We start from the raw sequence: 18,194 nt of genomic DNA, 5'->3' as shown, positions 1-18,194 counted from the left end.
CAACTCATATGGGAATTTCCTTCCCCTGTCCTCTTATGAAAGTGAAAGATTAAAATCTAAAGTCATGAATTCTTCCAACCTTGGGATATGCTGATTTTCTGTGCCTGGAGAATGTGCTCTGTAATTGTTATTTTTATTTTTTTAAGATTTTTTTTTTTTTAATTTATACGAGAACCAGGGTACAGGCCAGGTGCGTGGGAGGGTGAGAGGATTCACCAGAGATACAGTGCTGACTGACAAAATACAGGCAGACTGCCAAAATACACTGCTGAGGGGGAGCAGTGGGAGAGACAGGAGAGGTTTGCCTACCATGTGGGAGTCTCGCTGGCTGGCGGGGATTGAACCCGTGCTGCAGAGGCTGCGGACAGCTTCACATGCAGCACTCAACCATCTGCACCATCAGGGAGGCCCCTGTAATTGTTATTTTTAAAAGCTCCTCAAGTTTTGTATTTACCACTATTTGGGATCATTATTCTATATCTTCTTACAAGAACACATCTAAGTACAAACCATAAAAATATAACCAAAATAAGAAAATGAACCACTAAAACTTTGTAAGAAACTTAAGTGTTTTAGCATTTTCAGGCCATTGCCAGAATTATATCACTTTTCTTGCATTTTGATCCTTGTAATATAAAATCCATGGTTTCACTGTATAAGAGCTTTTTTCACAGAATTAAGTGGGGATTCTATAGAAAAAACAAACTCTAAGCTCAAATAAAACTTGCTGAAATCATTCCTGTTAAAGCCATGCAGAAATCAGTCTAAATGTGACCTAACTGCTTTGCAATCATCACATGTGGTGGTCATGTCACATAAGGTTGTGGGTAAAGGGTGTGAGGCGGCATGGCAGTGACCGAGCTGTAATAACACAAGATAATACTCACGTACCATTTTGTACGTAGCCAGAGAAACACTGTTGTGAGGTGTGGGAGTTGGTCATTTTAAGTTTGTGAGCCAACTTCTTCCTTTTTCAAATGACTTTTGTTTATTTTTTAAAATTTATTATGCATACAAGAGCTGGGGTATAGGCCAGAGGTGTGGGAGTGGGGAGTGAGAGGATTCACTAGAGACAGAGTGGGAGCAGAATAGGTGGATCGACTGAAATACTCTGCTAAGGGGAGCAGTGGTGAGTCAGAAGAGGTCTGCTGCAGCATGTAGGTCTCCTCCCTTGCCGGGGATTGAACTCGTGCTGCAGCGGTTGCGGATAGCTTCCTAGGTTGTGTCTCAACCCCTTTTGCCACCAGGGAAGCCCCTTAAATGACTTTTGAAGACATCACATTAAATAGTACATCCCCCACATCATAAATTATATTTTATACATTTTACTGACAGTGATGCTACAAACATTTTGAAGGGTAAAATATGTGTAGGTTAATTTTTTTCATACTATTTTTCAAATTCTTTGATGCATCAGTCAGGGTTTTTGTATCTCACATATGGCAAAGTTCCCATATAATTTAAAATCAGTGACATTTTAAAACATATGGATACTGAGTCCATGGGGTTATCTTAATCCAGAAAACTTCACGCTCTGTGGAAACTTAATTTACCAGGGGGAAGCTTAAAAAATAAATGAACTGCATATGAAATAGCTATCATACAATTCTGAATATGAATACTAAACATAAATTTCAGAAAAGTTGAATCTGAAATTCTAGCCTTTAGATCCCCTCTTAAAATCAGTTCATAGTGTCAGTTTGTTTAGGGTATGAAGCTTGGATTTTGTAGACATTAAATGTCATGGCAGTTTATCTTCCCATGGAAGCTAGAGCTTTGCCAGTTCAGCATAGAACTGTTCACATAAATGTAGGTTTTCCCACATGGACCTCTGTGTAGCAAATAACATTGAGAGTCTGAGTACAGACATACAAATAACAATTATAAAGTTCCCTGTCTTCACAGGTAACCTACATCCTCCTGGCCCTGAACCTCCTCTGTTGGCCATGCTCATGACTTGTGTTCTTGTTACGGGCACAACATTGGGCAAGGTGGAGGTGACACTCAAGCCAGTTAGCCACGTGGTCCATTTTCTGTCTATATCCATGACAGGATCATATATTCACACTTGAAATCAGCACTTGGGAAACATGTTGACAGCGTTGTGATGTGATTCATGTATTAAATCAGTTTTGGAATATTGTTAACACCCAAAGGTGACAGATTCCCACTCTGTTATTATTCCACACACCCCAATGGATTTACCCCTTTCATTAAGGAAAAACCCTGAAATGAACTTTCTTTGGTGCTGAAAACCGCAAGTTCTCATGAAGTGTCTCATGAAGTCACTGAGCCTATTGTGGCTGAGCAACCAGAGCATTTTTCTGCTCTTAAGAGCCACAAAATGCTGCCATTAAAAAGGTTCATTGCTATAAGGAAATGTTTGGAGGTAATGGGATGGTTTATATTACTTGAAAATAAATTAACAGAAAATAAAGATCTCTGATCCCCATGCTAAAAACAGACATAAAAAACCCAATTTAAAAGACACTAAGGGTCTCCCTGGTGGCACAGGCGGTTGAGCGCCCCTCTGTGAAGCTGTCCACAGCCTCTGCAGCGTGGGTTCAATCCTGGCCAGCCAGGGAGAAACCCACATGGCGCAGCAAACCTCTCCTGTCTCGCCTGCTGCTCCCCTCAGCAGTGTATTTCAGTCAGTCTGCCTGTTCTGTTACCTGCTCTGTCTCTAGTGAATCCTCTCACCCTCCTACACATCTGGCCTGTACCCTGGTTCTTGTATAAATAAATAAATCTTTAAAAAAAAATAAAAGACACTAAGCCAAACCAGCTCAGTATTGTTCTGTAACTTCTCTCTAATGGGATCTAGGAATACCTCCCTAAGTTCCCATGCTTTGTGTATAAGACTGCAGTCTTGTATAAAATTCCCCAAAAGTGTTTGGGCTGTTTCCTTTTGATCTCTCCCCACAACTGTGGAGTGCCTGCAGTGATTGTGCCCTGGGCTTGGCTAAATTTTTTAAATTTCATCTGTGTTTGCCACCTGGAGTTCAGAGCTCTCATTACTTCAGGGAGCTCATGGATTCCTTCTGCTCCTTTGCTCTCTGAAGAGAACAGGGCACACCACCCACTTAGGTTTTGAGTGACAAAAGATTTGAAAATGGCTTTTGAAAAGCAGCAGCAGCAGCAGCAGCAGCAGCAGAACCATATTTACTAACAACTAGCAAAGGATACAGAACAGAGTGACAGCGCTTGCAATATCTATGAGAATCCAGACAATCCCTGACTCGCCCTTTCTCAAATGGAATGTGTTTTTTTTTTTTTTGTGAATCATTCCTATAAAATGTAAACATCTTTACAATTATATACAAGTTACACATTTTTTAATATTTTATTTTATATAATTCTTACATCATTTTTCATTTTTGCACAATGTATGCATTTTCATTTTGGTTATATTCCCCATACAATTGTACCCCCCCTTATTTTGACCCTAATCCTTCCTCTCCCTGCCCCCCTCCGTACCCCCCCCCCCCCCCGCAGTGTGTGTCTGGTCCATAGTTGCTTGTTGATTTTGATTTTTACTTTGTGTTAATTAGTCTTTTTCCTGGTCCCTTATTTAGGTTTTCTAAATTCCTGTTATGAGTGAGACCATCCGGTATTTTTCTTTTTCTTTCTGACTTATTTTGGTGAGCATGATCCCTTCTAGCTCCATCAAATGGAATGTGTTTTTACATTTTGAAATGTGGGACACTACCTGGTGTGGTACCAGTCAGAGGTTTGGGATTTTTTTTCGCCTTATGTGTGTGTGTCCATATCTTTTTACCCTATCCTGTATGTGGAAGTGTCATTCATTAGCACAACTGCAGTCTGTAAACTGCAGGTTTACTGCCCTACAGTCAGACCCTGCGAATCCTGCTAAAAACATTACTAGATCAACAGTCAGCATGTAGTGACCCCGATAAAGTCCTCATTTATCTCCCATTTGGCGTATTTCAGAAGTTACTGTTCGCCAGAGTTCTAATCTGACCCGGGCTCACTGAGGAGGAGGAGCCTATTACAGATCCCTGTCAACGCCTTCCTTTGTAGGTAACTTCCCTTATCAATTTAATGAATTCTGTTGCTAGACCTTTTGTTTACAAAACTATAGATTTCAGGAGTGCATCTTCATCTCTGTTGTGCCTTACCTATTGACTTCTAATCTGACCAGAATTTGTAGTATAGTTGGGAGATTTCTTTCATCTTTTTAGGTTTGTAATGTATTGATGGGAACGTGAAAGATTGGCATATTGCTGGGAAAAATTAAGATCAGGCTGATGAAACTCATGTCTGCTGGTCCCCCATGAATGATGACATTCAGTGGTCACCAAGAAGGTACTTAGTCATGTAAAGGTGTTAAGGGATTGAGTAGATAGAACAGAATCCTTGGAATAAAAACTGACTCAAATAATGAAACTGTGTTTTAAAATATGCCATGTTAGAAAAGAAGATCTTTAAAATTGGATAATCATCAAAAGTCAGTAAAGTGAAAACTGTTACTTGGTCTCTGTTAAAATTAGTACTAATTCTGTATAAGAAACTGTTGTAAAGAGCTTGAGTTATCCTTGGGGTTTTCCAGAAATATTGTCCAGTCATTTTATTGAGTGTTTCAGTGCTTAAGAAGGAGTATAAATTGGAGTGGATGATGGAGTCTAACTAACCAGAAGTAAATAAATACCTTTATATACATGGAAGATGCCTGTGAGTAAAATGTCTACTATTATATTTCTGAGGGATATTTTTATAAGCCTCCAAAATCAAAGTACATGCTTTAGGGACTGAGATACTTGAAAATATTTATTTTTAGTGGCCCTGAGTGCCTGCCCCATGTAACTCATTAGCTCCAGTTCAAGTAGCCAGAGTTTGACTGCCTCTGGGGAGCAAAGTAGGAGTCTTTGGAGAGGAGACGTCAACAGAGCCAAGCTTTTCTGTTAAATACTGGGAGTGAACATATTTTCTCTACCTAACTTCCGCTTCCCAAATCTAGTTGTATTGATTACTTGTTTTTTGTTGTTATTTTTTGGTAGTTATTAAAAATCTTCTAATTGAGATATAATTGACATAACATTATATTAGTTTCAGATGCACAGCAAAATGATTTGATATTTGTATACATTGTGAAATGATAGCTACAATTAGTCTAGTTGACATTCACCCCTTCATATAGCTACAATTTTTTGTGTGTAATGAGAAATTTTCAGATATAATCTTTTAACACCCTTGAATATATAATACTATATTATTAACTATAGTTCCCATTCTCTACCTTCATATCCAGGGCAAGTCTTTAAATTCTTCATCCTTATGTTCAGAAGATAATTTCTTCCTACTTAGAAGAGAAAAATAGAGGTCTTTAAACATGAATTTCCATGCCTTATTTTTCATATTATATCATTCCACTATCACTGACTCACTAAAAGAATGTTTTCCAATGGTCCTACCAACTCTTACCTTCTGACTTCTTTGAGACCTTGTCGTTCTATTATATCTGATCTATTCCATCTTCAGCTTCTTATATCCAATCATTTGTTTATCCATAGGCCTAAAAATGTGCTCATCTATCCTATCAGAAAAAGTTTGAATTTACCCTCCTTCCCTGCCCCACACTCTCTATTGACTTCATCTTTTTCCTAGGACACAAAATAGTCATGGTTTTTTTTTTTTTTTTTTTCCTCCTCCCATCAACATTTCCAAATACTCTTCTGGTCATGTTTCCTTATCATTCTGGTAAAGGTGCTTTCTGTGAAATCACCAATGTCTTTCCCATCATACAGGTTAGATGGTCTAGGCAGCACCTTACTTGATGTCATTTGGTATTTATAGTGTTCCCTTCCCTTAAGAAATTACGCTGTCCATTGTCTTCTCTGTTTTTAAAAATTATTTCTTGCACCCTGAAAGGTCGATGTAGGGGCCAGGAATGAGGAAGCCCACATAGAAAAAAACAAGATGTCCCTGACACCATTACCACCGATACCATCAAACCGAAACTGAAGCCATAAACAGTAGAAAAACAACTCGGCTCCATGAAAAACAACTTTGTTCCGCCTAAACCTGTTTTCCCCCCTTCCAACCCAGTTTTCATGCCTATCCTCCCCTCACCCTACAAAAGGACGTCTCCCCCACAACAGGCGCAACTTCTCCGGCCACGGTGGGGGTCGGTGAATCTTGCACTGGGCGCAATAAAGTTTCTGCCTGTTAGGAACTGGCCTGGCTCTCCGTCTCTTTACCGCGCCAGACCTTTCACACCCGATTCTCACTTTTTTTCCCCGCAATGGGTGCAAACTTGAATGCATAGATTTTTGAATATTCTGCACTTGGCTCTTTTTTCCCTCTACAATCTGCTCCTGAGATATTTTATCATTCCGTGGCTTTAACCTAATCTAGATGATGAATCTACCGTACACCTCCTCCTGAGTTAAATAATAAAGCAAATGGAATCTTGGCCAAGTGTCCGGGTCATCTGACTCTAAAATTTCAGTAGTTTTACAACCTAACTCATTATCTTGTGGAAATAGCTCCTGTAAGTGCACATCAAATATTCAGATTCTAATATCAAATCATCAAATCACGATTAACTGCTGTACAAACTCCCTTAATTATCTTTGATCTGCTTTTTGTTTTGTCCCAAAAATCAACCTAAGTGTTATTCTCTGTGACATGTTTTTAGAATACATCCACTCTTCAGCACATATTTCCTATTTCCTATCAATATATTAGTTAACATCTTTTTAACCTATGTGAACCATTAACCATCTATGGTATCTTCCAGCCAGATCAACACTTAGTTTTTATAGTATTTATCTGAATTATTTTTGCTAAATGACACAATCACATCATTTATTTGCTTAAAAATTGTTTTGGCTACCATTGTCAACAAGATTCAATAAAAGAGACACCTTTAATCCATAAAGCTGTATTTATGCTCTGGACCCTATGATTGTGGGAACAATCACATGGCTTACTGTTCACTGAACATACATTCCAGTTGATGGTTAGCATTCTGTTACACATTCTATTACTCTATTTTTTTTATTTTTTTTTGGAAGTTTCATTACTTTTATTTTTTTTTATAATAAATTTTATTTTTATATTCCCCATACAATTGCAACCCCCCCATTCTGACCCCAATCCCTCCCCTCCCGCCCCCCACCCCCCAAAAAGTGTCTCTGGTTCATAGTTTTTTGTTGATTTTGATTTTCACTTTCTTATAGTTATTCATTTTCCTGGTCCCTTATTTAAGTTTTCTAGATTCCTGCTATGAGTGAGACCATCCGGTATTTTTCTTTTTCTTTCTGGCTTATTTCGCTGAGCATGATCCCTTCCAGCGCCATCCATGTTGCAGCAAATTGCATATGTTTATCTTTTTTGAATGCTGAGTAATATTCCATGGTGTATATGTACCACATCTTCTTGATCCAGTCATCTATTTTTGGGCATTTGGGCTGTTTGCAAAGCTTAGCTATTGTAAACAGTGCTGCTATAAACATAGGTGTGCAGGTGCTCTTTGGAATTGATGTTTCTGTGTCCTTTGGGTAAATACCTATGAGTGGAATTGCTGGATCCTATGGAAGCTCTATGTTTAGTAGGTCAAGAAATCTCTACACAGCTCTTGTTTCCTCTGAAGACAAAACTTATAGAAGAACTTATGCCCAAGGTTGCTCGGATTTTTTCCTAAAACCCCAAGAAGAAATGTTCCCTAATGCATTTCATGATGTCACCATTACCTTAATATTAAAAAACAGATAAAGACAGCACAAGAAAAATATAGATCAACTTCTCTGATAAGCATCAGTGTAACAATCTTCAACAAAATGCTTGCAGATAAAATTCAACAATATGTCAGAAATATTACGTATCACATCAAGTGGTTTATATTGCAGGAATACTTAGATGATTTAATATATGTAATTCATCAATGTGTAGTACATTATATCAGCATAACTGAAGATAAAAACCCTGGTAATATCAATAGATGAGGAGGAGATTTTTATCATAAAGTGCCCATTTATGATAAAAACTCTAAACAAGATGGGAGTAGAAGGAACCTACCTCAGTGTAATAAAGGCCAGATATTTTAAGCTAACAGTCAAAATAACATTTAATGGTGAAACACTGAAAACTTTCCCTTTGAGATCTTGACGAAAACAAGAATATCCACTGCAGCCTCTTCCATTTAATTTAGAATGAGAGGTTTTGGCTAAAGAAATCAGACAACAGGAAATAAAGGGAATCAAATCAGAAAACAAGTGAAACTTTCATTATTCATAGTTAATATATTATATATAGAAAACCCTGAGGATGCCACTCCAAACCTAGAGAAACAATAGATGAATATAGCAAAGTGGCAGGTTGCAAAGTCAACATACAAAATCTGTTGCATTATTATATACAAACAAGTATAAAAAATAAGCATAAAGAAAAATTAATAATTCCATTCAAAATTGCTTCAAAAAGAATTAAATACTACTGAGTTGACCCAACTGAGGATGTGAAGGACCTATACAATGAGAATTACAAACTCACTATCAGGACTTCATTTAGGAGCCCACCATGATTTTGTATTCGCAGGCCAGAGCTTCCTAGCAAGTATTTTTAAAGTCTAATTTTAGGCATTTGAAAACGGTTAAACAATATTGCATGATTCTCTTGGAACTTTGCTTTATTCATATAGTTACTGGAATGAGGACTGTGATTAATATATTTAAAAGAGTCAATATGTGTAAATTGTAGTGTGAAATCAGCCTTTCTGTGCATTTACTCCCCATCTTGGAAAAGGCTTCCTATACTTATTATTTTTTGCCTTTGTGGCTAGTGCTTTTGGTGTTATATTCAAACATATCTGTCAACCAAAGAGTTTTCTCCTTTTGATGTGTTCTAGGATTTTAACAGTTTTGGGTCTCATCTTTAATCCGTTTCTTTTAAATTTTTGTGAGTATTGTAAGAGAGGGCTCCAATTCCATTTCTCTGCATTGTTTATCCAGTTTTCCTAGTCCTATTTATTAAAGATGCTATCTTTCCCCCTGAGTATTCTTGGTTTCATTGTCAAATACTAGTCATTTATGCAGTTAGATTGTGCTTTTTTTCCCCCTGTGCTGTGTGGGTCTATTTTTATGACTGTACCATACTATTTTAATTACCATAACATTGTAGTGTGGCTTGAAATCAGAAAGTGTGATGCCTTCATCTCTGTTGTTGTTTTTGTCAGAACTGCTTTGGCAGTGTCTTTTTGTGGTTCCGTAGAAATTTTAGGGTTTTTTTTTCCCCCTATATCTTTAGAATTTTGATAGGGAATGCATAAAATCTATAGATGGCTTTCTGGGTCATGTGCACATTTTAGCAGTAGTCATATTTCCAATTCATTCCATTAGTTTTAGTTCTTCAATTTATTTCATCAAAATTTTGTAGTTTTCCTGTTAAATTTACTCCTGTGTATTTTATTGTTGTTGTTGTGTTTTTTTTTTTTTTTTTGCTATCATGAATGAGTTGCTTCTCATTTCATTTGTGATACTTGTTGTTATTACATAGAAAGGTAACTCATTTCTGTGTATTGGTATTTGTCTCTTGCAACCACTCTGATGCATTGGTTAGCTATAAAAGGTTTTTGGTGAAGGTGAAGTCTTTAGGACTTTCCATATTTAAGATAATACCATCTCCAAACAAAAATGATTTTATGGGCCTCCCTGATGGTGCAAGGGTTTAAGACACAGCCTATGAGGCAGTCTGCAGCCACTGCAGCATGAGTTCGATCCCCAACCAGGGAGCTACCCACATGGTGCAGCAGACCTCTCCTGACTCACCTGCTGCTCCCCTTAGCAGTGTATTTCAATCAGTCTGCCTGTTCTGTTCCCCACTGTCTCTGGTGGATCCTCTCACTCCCGACACCTCTGGCATGTACCCCAGTTCTTGTATGCATAAATAAATAAATATTTTTTTTTTTTAAAGACTTTACCTTTTTATTTCTTATTTGGATCCCTTTCATTTCTTTGGTGGTAGATTCTACCAAATATATTGAAAGAAGCATCAATACTGTACTTATTAACTCTTCCGAAAAGTAGAAGATGAGAGAACACTTCCAAACATTTTTTATGAGGCCAGTATTATTCTGATACTGTTAGGGGGAAAAGGCGGTCCCAAAGCAAATTCCATACAGGCTTTGTGGACTTCACCCCCACCCCAGGTCAAAGCCAAAGACGCTGGGAACTCCAAATCCCATCACCACCAAAGGGAAGGTGGCTGGGACCTGAGGGTGGGGTTAAGCAGCCAGGTGGATACAAAAGGCAGACACGTGGGCTTTGGGGGGCTCTCCATTTTTGGGCTCTCGGCCAGCTCAGAGCGTCTGGCCAGCTCTGAGAATGACTTTGGGTTTCCAGGTCGTCGGATCGGGTAGGACGCATTAAAGACTTTATTTCCCTATTTTCTCCCTGAGTTGTACATTTTCCTTATTTCCTTTCCTCTTGTAAATAAACCTTTTATTAACCCTTTTGTGTGTGTCTGTAGTAGAGTATTCATAAGTCTCTTTAAAGCGCGCGGGTGAGGACCCACAGCCAGGAACCCGTTTAATATCGGGGCTGCTCTATAACAATACTAGAACCAAACAAGGATCCCAGAAGAAATGTACAGGCCAATATCTCCAATGAACATAGATGCAAAAATTCTTAACAAAATACTAGCAAACCAAATTCAACAATACAATGAAAGGATTATGCATCATGTCTTTTTTAGTTTCTTTCATCAAAATCATAGTTTTCAGTATAGATTTTTTCCCCCTTCTTGGTAAAATGTTCTTCTAATTATTTTATTGTGTTTGCTGCTATTGTGCAGTAAATGTGATTGTGTCCTTAATTTCTCTATCTGATAGTTTCTTGTTGGCATATAGATGCAGCTGACTTTTGTGTGTTACTTTTGTCCTGCAACTTTACTGAAGTCTTTTATTCTAATATTTTTTTGGTGGAGTCTTTAGAATTTTATGTATAATATATCATGTCATCTGCAAATAGAGACAGTTTTTCTTCTTCCTGTCTAATTCGGTTGCCTTCATTTATTCATTTATTTATTTATTTATTTTTGAAGATTTATTTGTTCATACAAGAACCGGGGTGCAGGCCAGATGCGTGGGAGCGTGAGAGGACTCAACAGAGACGGAGTGGAGAACAGAACAGGCAGACTGACGAAATAGACTGCTGAGGGGAGCAGCGGGCGAGACAGGGGAGGTCCCCCGCGCCATGTGGGATTCTTGCTGTCCAGCTGGGATGGAACCCGTGCTGCATTGGCTGTGGACAGCTTCACAGTGCAGCGCTCAACTGCCTGCACCACCAGGGAGACCCCATTTATTTATTTTTTTCTTGCTTAATTGTTCTGGAAAAAACTTCCAATGCTATGTTGAATCAAAATGGCAATGTTGGTAAGAAATTATGTGTTTTATGAATACCATAAAATCCCCATTTGTTCTCTTTTTTGAAGTCTTATAACACTTTCTATCTATTAATTATTAATGATCAATGCCCATTTTAATTAATTCTTAATTATCTACATTCCACACTAAAATCTGAACTCCTCTGGTATAGGCATCCTTCATTCTAGTGCTTAATTCCATGTTCTATGCATTCTAATTCTCAAAATCATTTTGCTTAATATAAATTAATAATTTGATATTCTGTAAACCTGAACTCTAATTGTGGTGGATAATTGCAAATTATCCTGTTTATATATATTAAAAGTTACATGTACATCCTCTACAAGTGGATATTGATGTAAGAAGTGAAACTATGAATGTGGATGAGAAGATTTTCCTTACATATAAAAAATGACAGTTTACTCTTGTGTTTCAACCTCTTTGGCCATGCATATTGACTTCAGAATAAAGTGTAAACTTTCATGCATATCTTTCTTAATGCGGCATTTCCTTATTTTTCCGTTTTTACAGCTTTCCCCCTCTGATGCTCCCTTCAATTTGAATATTGTTATATAGTGGATGTCTTTGAAACCATCACAATCCAGTCAAAGCATGAATTATTCAATGAAATATATCTTCTTCAAGGTCAGTTTGATGATGTCTTTTTTTGTACTCTCAAAAGAAATCAAACCACTTTTATTAAAGGCGAGAAAGATTTAAAATAAGTAAGATAAGCACCAAACTTAAGATATCATTAAAAGGAACTCATAGAAATAGAACATGTTAATAAAGAACAGTATCAGAATCAGTTAAAAAGAAGGTGGGGCTGATTCTTATTCAGTAAACAGATCTGATATGGCTTTTAAAGTCATGCTACTAATAAGAGTATCAGTGTCTCTAGAATTACATTTAATTGTAGAAATAACACTTTAAAGTCTATTCCTTTCACTAGATTTTTAATGGTTGAAATGTAGAATATGTGTCTGAATTATTTTGTAGTTTCAGTTTCCTGTTCAATATTAGATAAGCCATTGATTTATCATTTTTCTATTTTACTGTAGTCTGTTAGCATTATGGAAAACTTATTCCTGCTTTATAACTGTTTTATTATGGTTAATAGGTACATATAGAGGATTCTCTTCTCAAGAAATGAGAAATGAAATCTGAGCAACTGGTGCTTTTCTTTGGGAAAGTTTAGTTGGAATTGTTAAAGCCCAATTCTATTTAGTCACTTAATGTGACTGCTTGATTTTATCAGTTGTTGGACCTGTTTGCTCTTTGTTTTCCCATTGAATGTTATCAACCGGCACCTACGGTTATGGTTATAGAGTCTACTTATTGTGGAGTTAGTTGTTTAGTTGATTCCTGACTTCTTCAAATAGAAAAAATGTATAATAGTGCTATGTATGTGAGCATCTCTTGTTTATAGTATTAATTAAAAAAATAAGTATTTACTAAAATAACAAACTTCAGTTTTACTTAAAAAAAGCCATAAAGGGCCTCCCTGGTGGCGCAAGGGGTTAAGCACTGCACTATGAAGCAATCCACAGCCTCTGCAGCACGAGTTCAATCCCCGGCTGGCCAGGGAGAAACCCACATGCACAGCAGACCTCTTCTGTCTCACCCGCTGCTCCCCTCAGCAGTGTTTTTCAGTCAGTCTGCCTGTTCTTTTCCCCACTCTGTCTCTGGTGAATCCTCTCACCCCCCCCCCCCCCAGCTCTTGTATGCCTAAATAAATCTTTAGGAAAAAAAAAAAAGCCATAAAAAGCTGTTATTATCGCCTATATTAATTAACCTTATTCTGGTAGTATTAGCCAATAAAATCAGACAGGCCTAGAAATAAGTGCTATAAATATTGGAAAAGAAGTGACAAAATATTAACATTTGTAGCAAATATAGTTATATACTTAAAAGTAAAGAACTATAACTCCAAAGAAATATTTTAACAAGCTTATGGGTTACCAAATTAGTATTCAAAAACCAGTAATTTTTACACCTTCCAAGGATAATCTGTTGGAAAATATAGTAGAATATCTTAGTTATAATGCTAAAAAACAAAATAGCACCTGACATATGTAGGAAACTTGAATAGCCCCTACTATGTTTAGGGAATTATATGACACTCGCAACATCTTGCTAGCTAGCAAATTGATAATTTTATTTAATATAAATGTCAACCTTTTTTTCTCAGTGATAAAGGATACTTTGAATGCATGTAAGAGAACAAAGAAATTCTTCCTCTTGGGGCCTTCAGTCCCAATGGACAGGAAATGCCATTACTCTTGTAATCCTTTCTAACATTTGGAATCAATTTTTAGCACAGAATTTGGTTTTGTGGATAATTGGCATAAGAAGAAATAGCGAAACACTAAATTCTATGATGTGAGTGATTATAGAGAGGAAAGTGAGGAACTCCAGTGATAGAAACTCCTAATTTGAAAAAGAAAATATCTGAATCCATGTTTATTCTAAGAAATAAACATTTACTACTTTTATGTTTGGATGCAAAATGATATCATTTAATGTGATATCTAGCCCGTAATAGTGACTTAATATGTTTTTTAAAAACAGTGAACTATGGTGTGGAGGAGTATAGGTCCCTTGGTGGATGGTGTGGGTGGTCACATACCCCTGAAGAATATAAACCTGAACCTTTAATTCATCATATACAGTGTTGTAAACAATGTTACTTCAACTTAAAAAAGAAAATAAAAGAAAATAGGTAAAACCAAACATCTCCAATAAGAAAAAAATAATACAATAAAATTATTTGGCTAATTTATTTTATGCCTATGTCAAAACTATGTTAAGAAATGTATACTTGAAAATTTTAGTTGGAAAAGTAGCTATTTAAAGGAATCACCAGTAAAAGATCCTTGTCCTTAAGATGAGTTACAGTGAGCAAATACCTTTCAGTTTATTTCTAAGTGAAAATTAATCCCTTGTAACTTTGCACAATCACCATGTTTGCATACATCCTTACACCCACCATAGCGTGTGCACTTGTTTTTGTACTGTTACTTTTAACATCCCTTTAAATAAAATTTGTATTTAAAAAGTAGGGACATTTATATTCATGCTGAGACATTCAAACACTTCTGTTAAAAATCTTAGCTCTATAAGAGCTAAGGTGGTCTGTTGATGAAACACTTGTCGCCATGCCATATGCCATGTTTCACCATAAACACATTTCCTAATCCGAAAGGAGTCAGAGTGGATTGTTTTCAAACTGCAATTTTTGTTAGAACCACACAACACAAAATATTTCCTGAATTTCTAAATATCAGACTCCAGTGGTTGAGACTTGAGAATCTATATATAAAAAATAACAGCAGCAATATGTGTCAGATAATTTTATTTTTTTTTATTTTTTTATTTTTTATTAATTTATTTATTTGTTTGTTTACTTATACATGTACTGGGTACAGTCAGAAGCGTGGGAGGGTGAGAGAATTCACCAGAGCCAGAGCAGGCAGAAGGACCGAAGTACACTGCTGAGGGGAGCAGCGGGCGGCAGGAGAGGTCTGCGCGCCATGTGGGACCCTCCTCTGGTGGCCGGGGAGCAGCTGGGGATCGAACTGGTGCCGCAGAGGCCACAGGCAGCTTCGCAACCCAGCGCTCAACCGCTGCGCCACCGGGGAGGCCCTGTGTCAGATAATTTTAATGCAACTGGTCAGAGAAACAATATTGAGCTATCATAGTTTAAATGATAACATAGAACATGTCTAAGCTAATGCTCTATCTTCTCCACCTAATAAAATTGAAAGATATCAGGGGACAAGTACTTTGGCACTCTCTTGGCTCAATGCCATGATACAAATGACAATTACACAGAATGTCATTGAGAAAGAAGAGTATCCTATTTTATTTGGACATAATAAAATCAGTCAGTCTATTCACAGCAATGAAATATTGATTTGTGGTTTTGTTGGATTTTTAATTAGATGTGGCCAACTTGGAAATAAGGCGAACTTGAAGTGAAGACCTAAGATATCATGCAAATTATATTTTACCTATGGTCTAGCTAGTCAGCAGGACTGTATTTGGAGTTTTGTAATACACATTCCAAAATTCTGACATTGGAGGCTTTTGTTCGGTAGGTTGCAATATGTAAATGGGTTTTAGAAGTTCACCTCAAGAATGACTTACTTCTATTCACTAAGCAGAGAAGCAAACTTAGGCAAAGTCCATGTCACCTTACTTGCTAGACACAAGTTTCTTCAGTGCATTCTTTACATCCTTGTTTCTCAGTGTGTAGATGACAGGGTTCAACATGGGGGTCACCAAGTTGTAGAAGAGGGTAAGGAATTTCCCTTGGTCCTGAGAAGAGTTATTTCCCGGTTGCATGTACATGTAGATAATATTCCCATAAAACAGGGAGACCACAGTGAGATGGGAGCCACATGTGTTGAAAGCCTTCCTTCTTCCAGCAGTTGACTTGATCTTCAGCACTGCCAGGGTGATGTAGCAGTAAGAGACAAGGATAAGTGACAGAGGCACCAGGACAATTATAACCGACAAAATGAACACAGTGCTCTCCACAACCACCGTGTCCACACAAGCAATTTTAATTAGAGCTGGCATCTCACACAGGAAATGTTTCACTCTGCATCTCCCACATCGTGGTAGCTTCATGGTCACTGGAGACATGACCAGGGAGTTGAGGAGCCCAACAGTCCAGGCCACAGACACCAAATTCCAGCAGAGCTGAAGGTGCATGATGACAGAGTAGTGGAGAGGCTTGCAGATGGCAGTGAAGCGGTCGTAGGCCATGACTGCCAGGAGAACACACTCTGTGCCACCTGATGCCAGGAACATGAAGAGCTGGATGGCACAGCCCGTGTAACTAATGGTCTTGTCGGGGCCACCTAAATTGAAAAGCAGTTGGGGGATAGAACTGGTGGTAAAGCAGAGATCTAGGAAGGACAAGTTGGTGAGGAAGAAGTACATGGGTGTGTGGAGGCTGGGGTCCAGGCGGGAAACTAAGATAATGACGATGTTGCCAACTAAGGTCACGAGGTAGAAGATGAGGACAAACACGAAGAGGATATGTTCTAGCCAGGGTCTTTCTGAGAATCCCAACAAGATGAACTGTTGGTGGCAGCTCTGGTTGGTCATGACAATGGATAATCAGTGCGTGCCTGCAGGGAAGCATATAGGAACACACCGTGTTCGTAAAGAAGCCTCAGAAGGATCCGAAGAGAGATGAGGGTAATATCAAATGGTCATGGAAAATAATAAAATTTCAATATTCTGTGCAGATACAGATTATATATTTTAGGAAGAACATTTCTTTTTATTTGGCTTTTTAGATTCTAAAAAAAATTACAGATAATTATAGATTATTTAGGAAACATAGACATATATGAAAGAAAGGAAAAGGTTACCCACACCACAAGAACAGCCACTATTGTGATACTGATTTGTTTCTTTTCAGTCTTTTCTGTGAGTATATGTAATTTAACACAGCCCAAATCAGTGTTCTTATTTCCTTTCAGTCAATTTTAAATTTCAAGAATTTGCTTTTTTTTAAAATTTTTTCAAAAAATAAGCATTAATGTCTGCATAGCTGTGTCTTTTTTTCCAACATTTTTCTGTAGTTGGATATTATGGATATTTAGAGTATTTTTAAGGTCTTGTTAAGAGAGATTACAGAAATAAGTTTTTCTACACTCTGACCAGCTTGTTTTCCCTTAAATCTTTGTAGTTGTTTGGCCCCCAAAATGAAAAGCCCTCATATCATTTAAATTTGAAGTTATTAACCATGAAGTTGATTAATGATGCTTATTAGGTTTTCACACTTAGGAAAGCATTTCTTTGTCAGAAATGTCTGTCAATAGAACTCAAAAGTGATTTTTTGCATAGCAGTGAAAACAGAGGTAAAGGCTGATTTCATTTTACTTGCTGGAATTCCAGGCACAATATTTTAATTTTCAACAGTTGAATCCCTAACAATATATAAATTCTTTTGTAAATGTTGAGATTCCTTCTTCTATTTTACCCTGTGTATGAAGACCTTAATATTAGTATCTACAAACAAAAGTATACTCATATTATGAAAGAAAAATTATGTAAAGTTTTCAGTAAATAATTATTTTAGCAATATCTTCCATTTATGACTGATGTTTATCATTATACTTTATACTTTTAACACTATCACTGTGAGGCAGCCTTAGAGGCTTTCATCACATCAAATTTTGAACTGGACATATACTATAAAATTATTAAATATGACTAATATTTATGCTAATATAAAACAGAAAATGCTATAATAAAATAATAAGTGATGTAAATATAACATGATCAATATCCATTTATATCATGTAGAAATTTATATATAAATTTCATCTCTATGATTTGGACATTTTAATACAATGACAAAGGATGCTATCATGTTGTTTTAAATAAATAATATGCTTTCTCATCTCCAAGAAAGAACTAAGTGACAAACAAACAAAAAATCAATCCAAGGTGAATAGCTTCCCATGCCATTTTGAATATAAACATTAGCAGTGTTATTAGTAAAGACTGATCAGTTTTAGTTAGCTTAAATTAATTATGGCTATACAGATATCCTAAGAAGAAAACTTTTGACTGGAAGTTATATTCTAGGTGATTTGAAAAGAGCTGCTAATATTTATGTTGTTATAGTCTTAGGGTGTAGAAGTTAAGATTATTATCTTTGAAATAAAAATTACTAATTATGTGCCAAGCACTGTACTGTCTGCTAGAGATTTAACAGTTATTAGATAATAGTAACTGACCTCATTGACTGAGTCTAGGAGGAACAGACATTTATCAAAAACCCACA

General features: G+C 36.9%; 1 protein-coding gene across 1 annotated transcript; it reads right to left on the bottom strand.

Annotated features, from left to right (window-relative positions):
* Positions 1–15,136: 15,136 nt before the first annotated feature.
* Positions 15,137–16,509, bottom strand: LOC311167487 (olfactory receptor 2W3-like). The gene has a single exon (XM_084228507.1). It carries the CDS (start codon positions 16,499–16,501, stop codon positions 15,581–15,583), a length of 921 nt encoding a protein of 306 aa, XP_084084633.1. The 5' UTR covers positions 16,502–16,509; the 3' UTR covers positions 15,137–15,580.
* Positions 16,510–18,194: the final 1,685 nt, after the last annotated feature.

The sequence above is a fragment of the Talpa europaea genome, assembly GCF_964194135.1.
Source record: "Talpa europaea genome assembly, chromosome: 2".
Classification (NCBI taxonomy): domain Eukaryota; kingdom Metazoa; phylum Chordata; class Mammalia; order Eulipotyphla; family Talpidae; genus Talpa; species Talpa europaea.
Note: the sequence above shows the minus strand (reverse complement) of the source record. Positions and strands in the feature narration are given on the sequence as shown.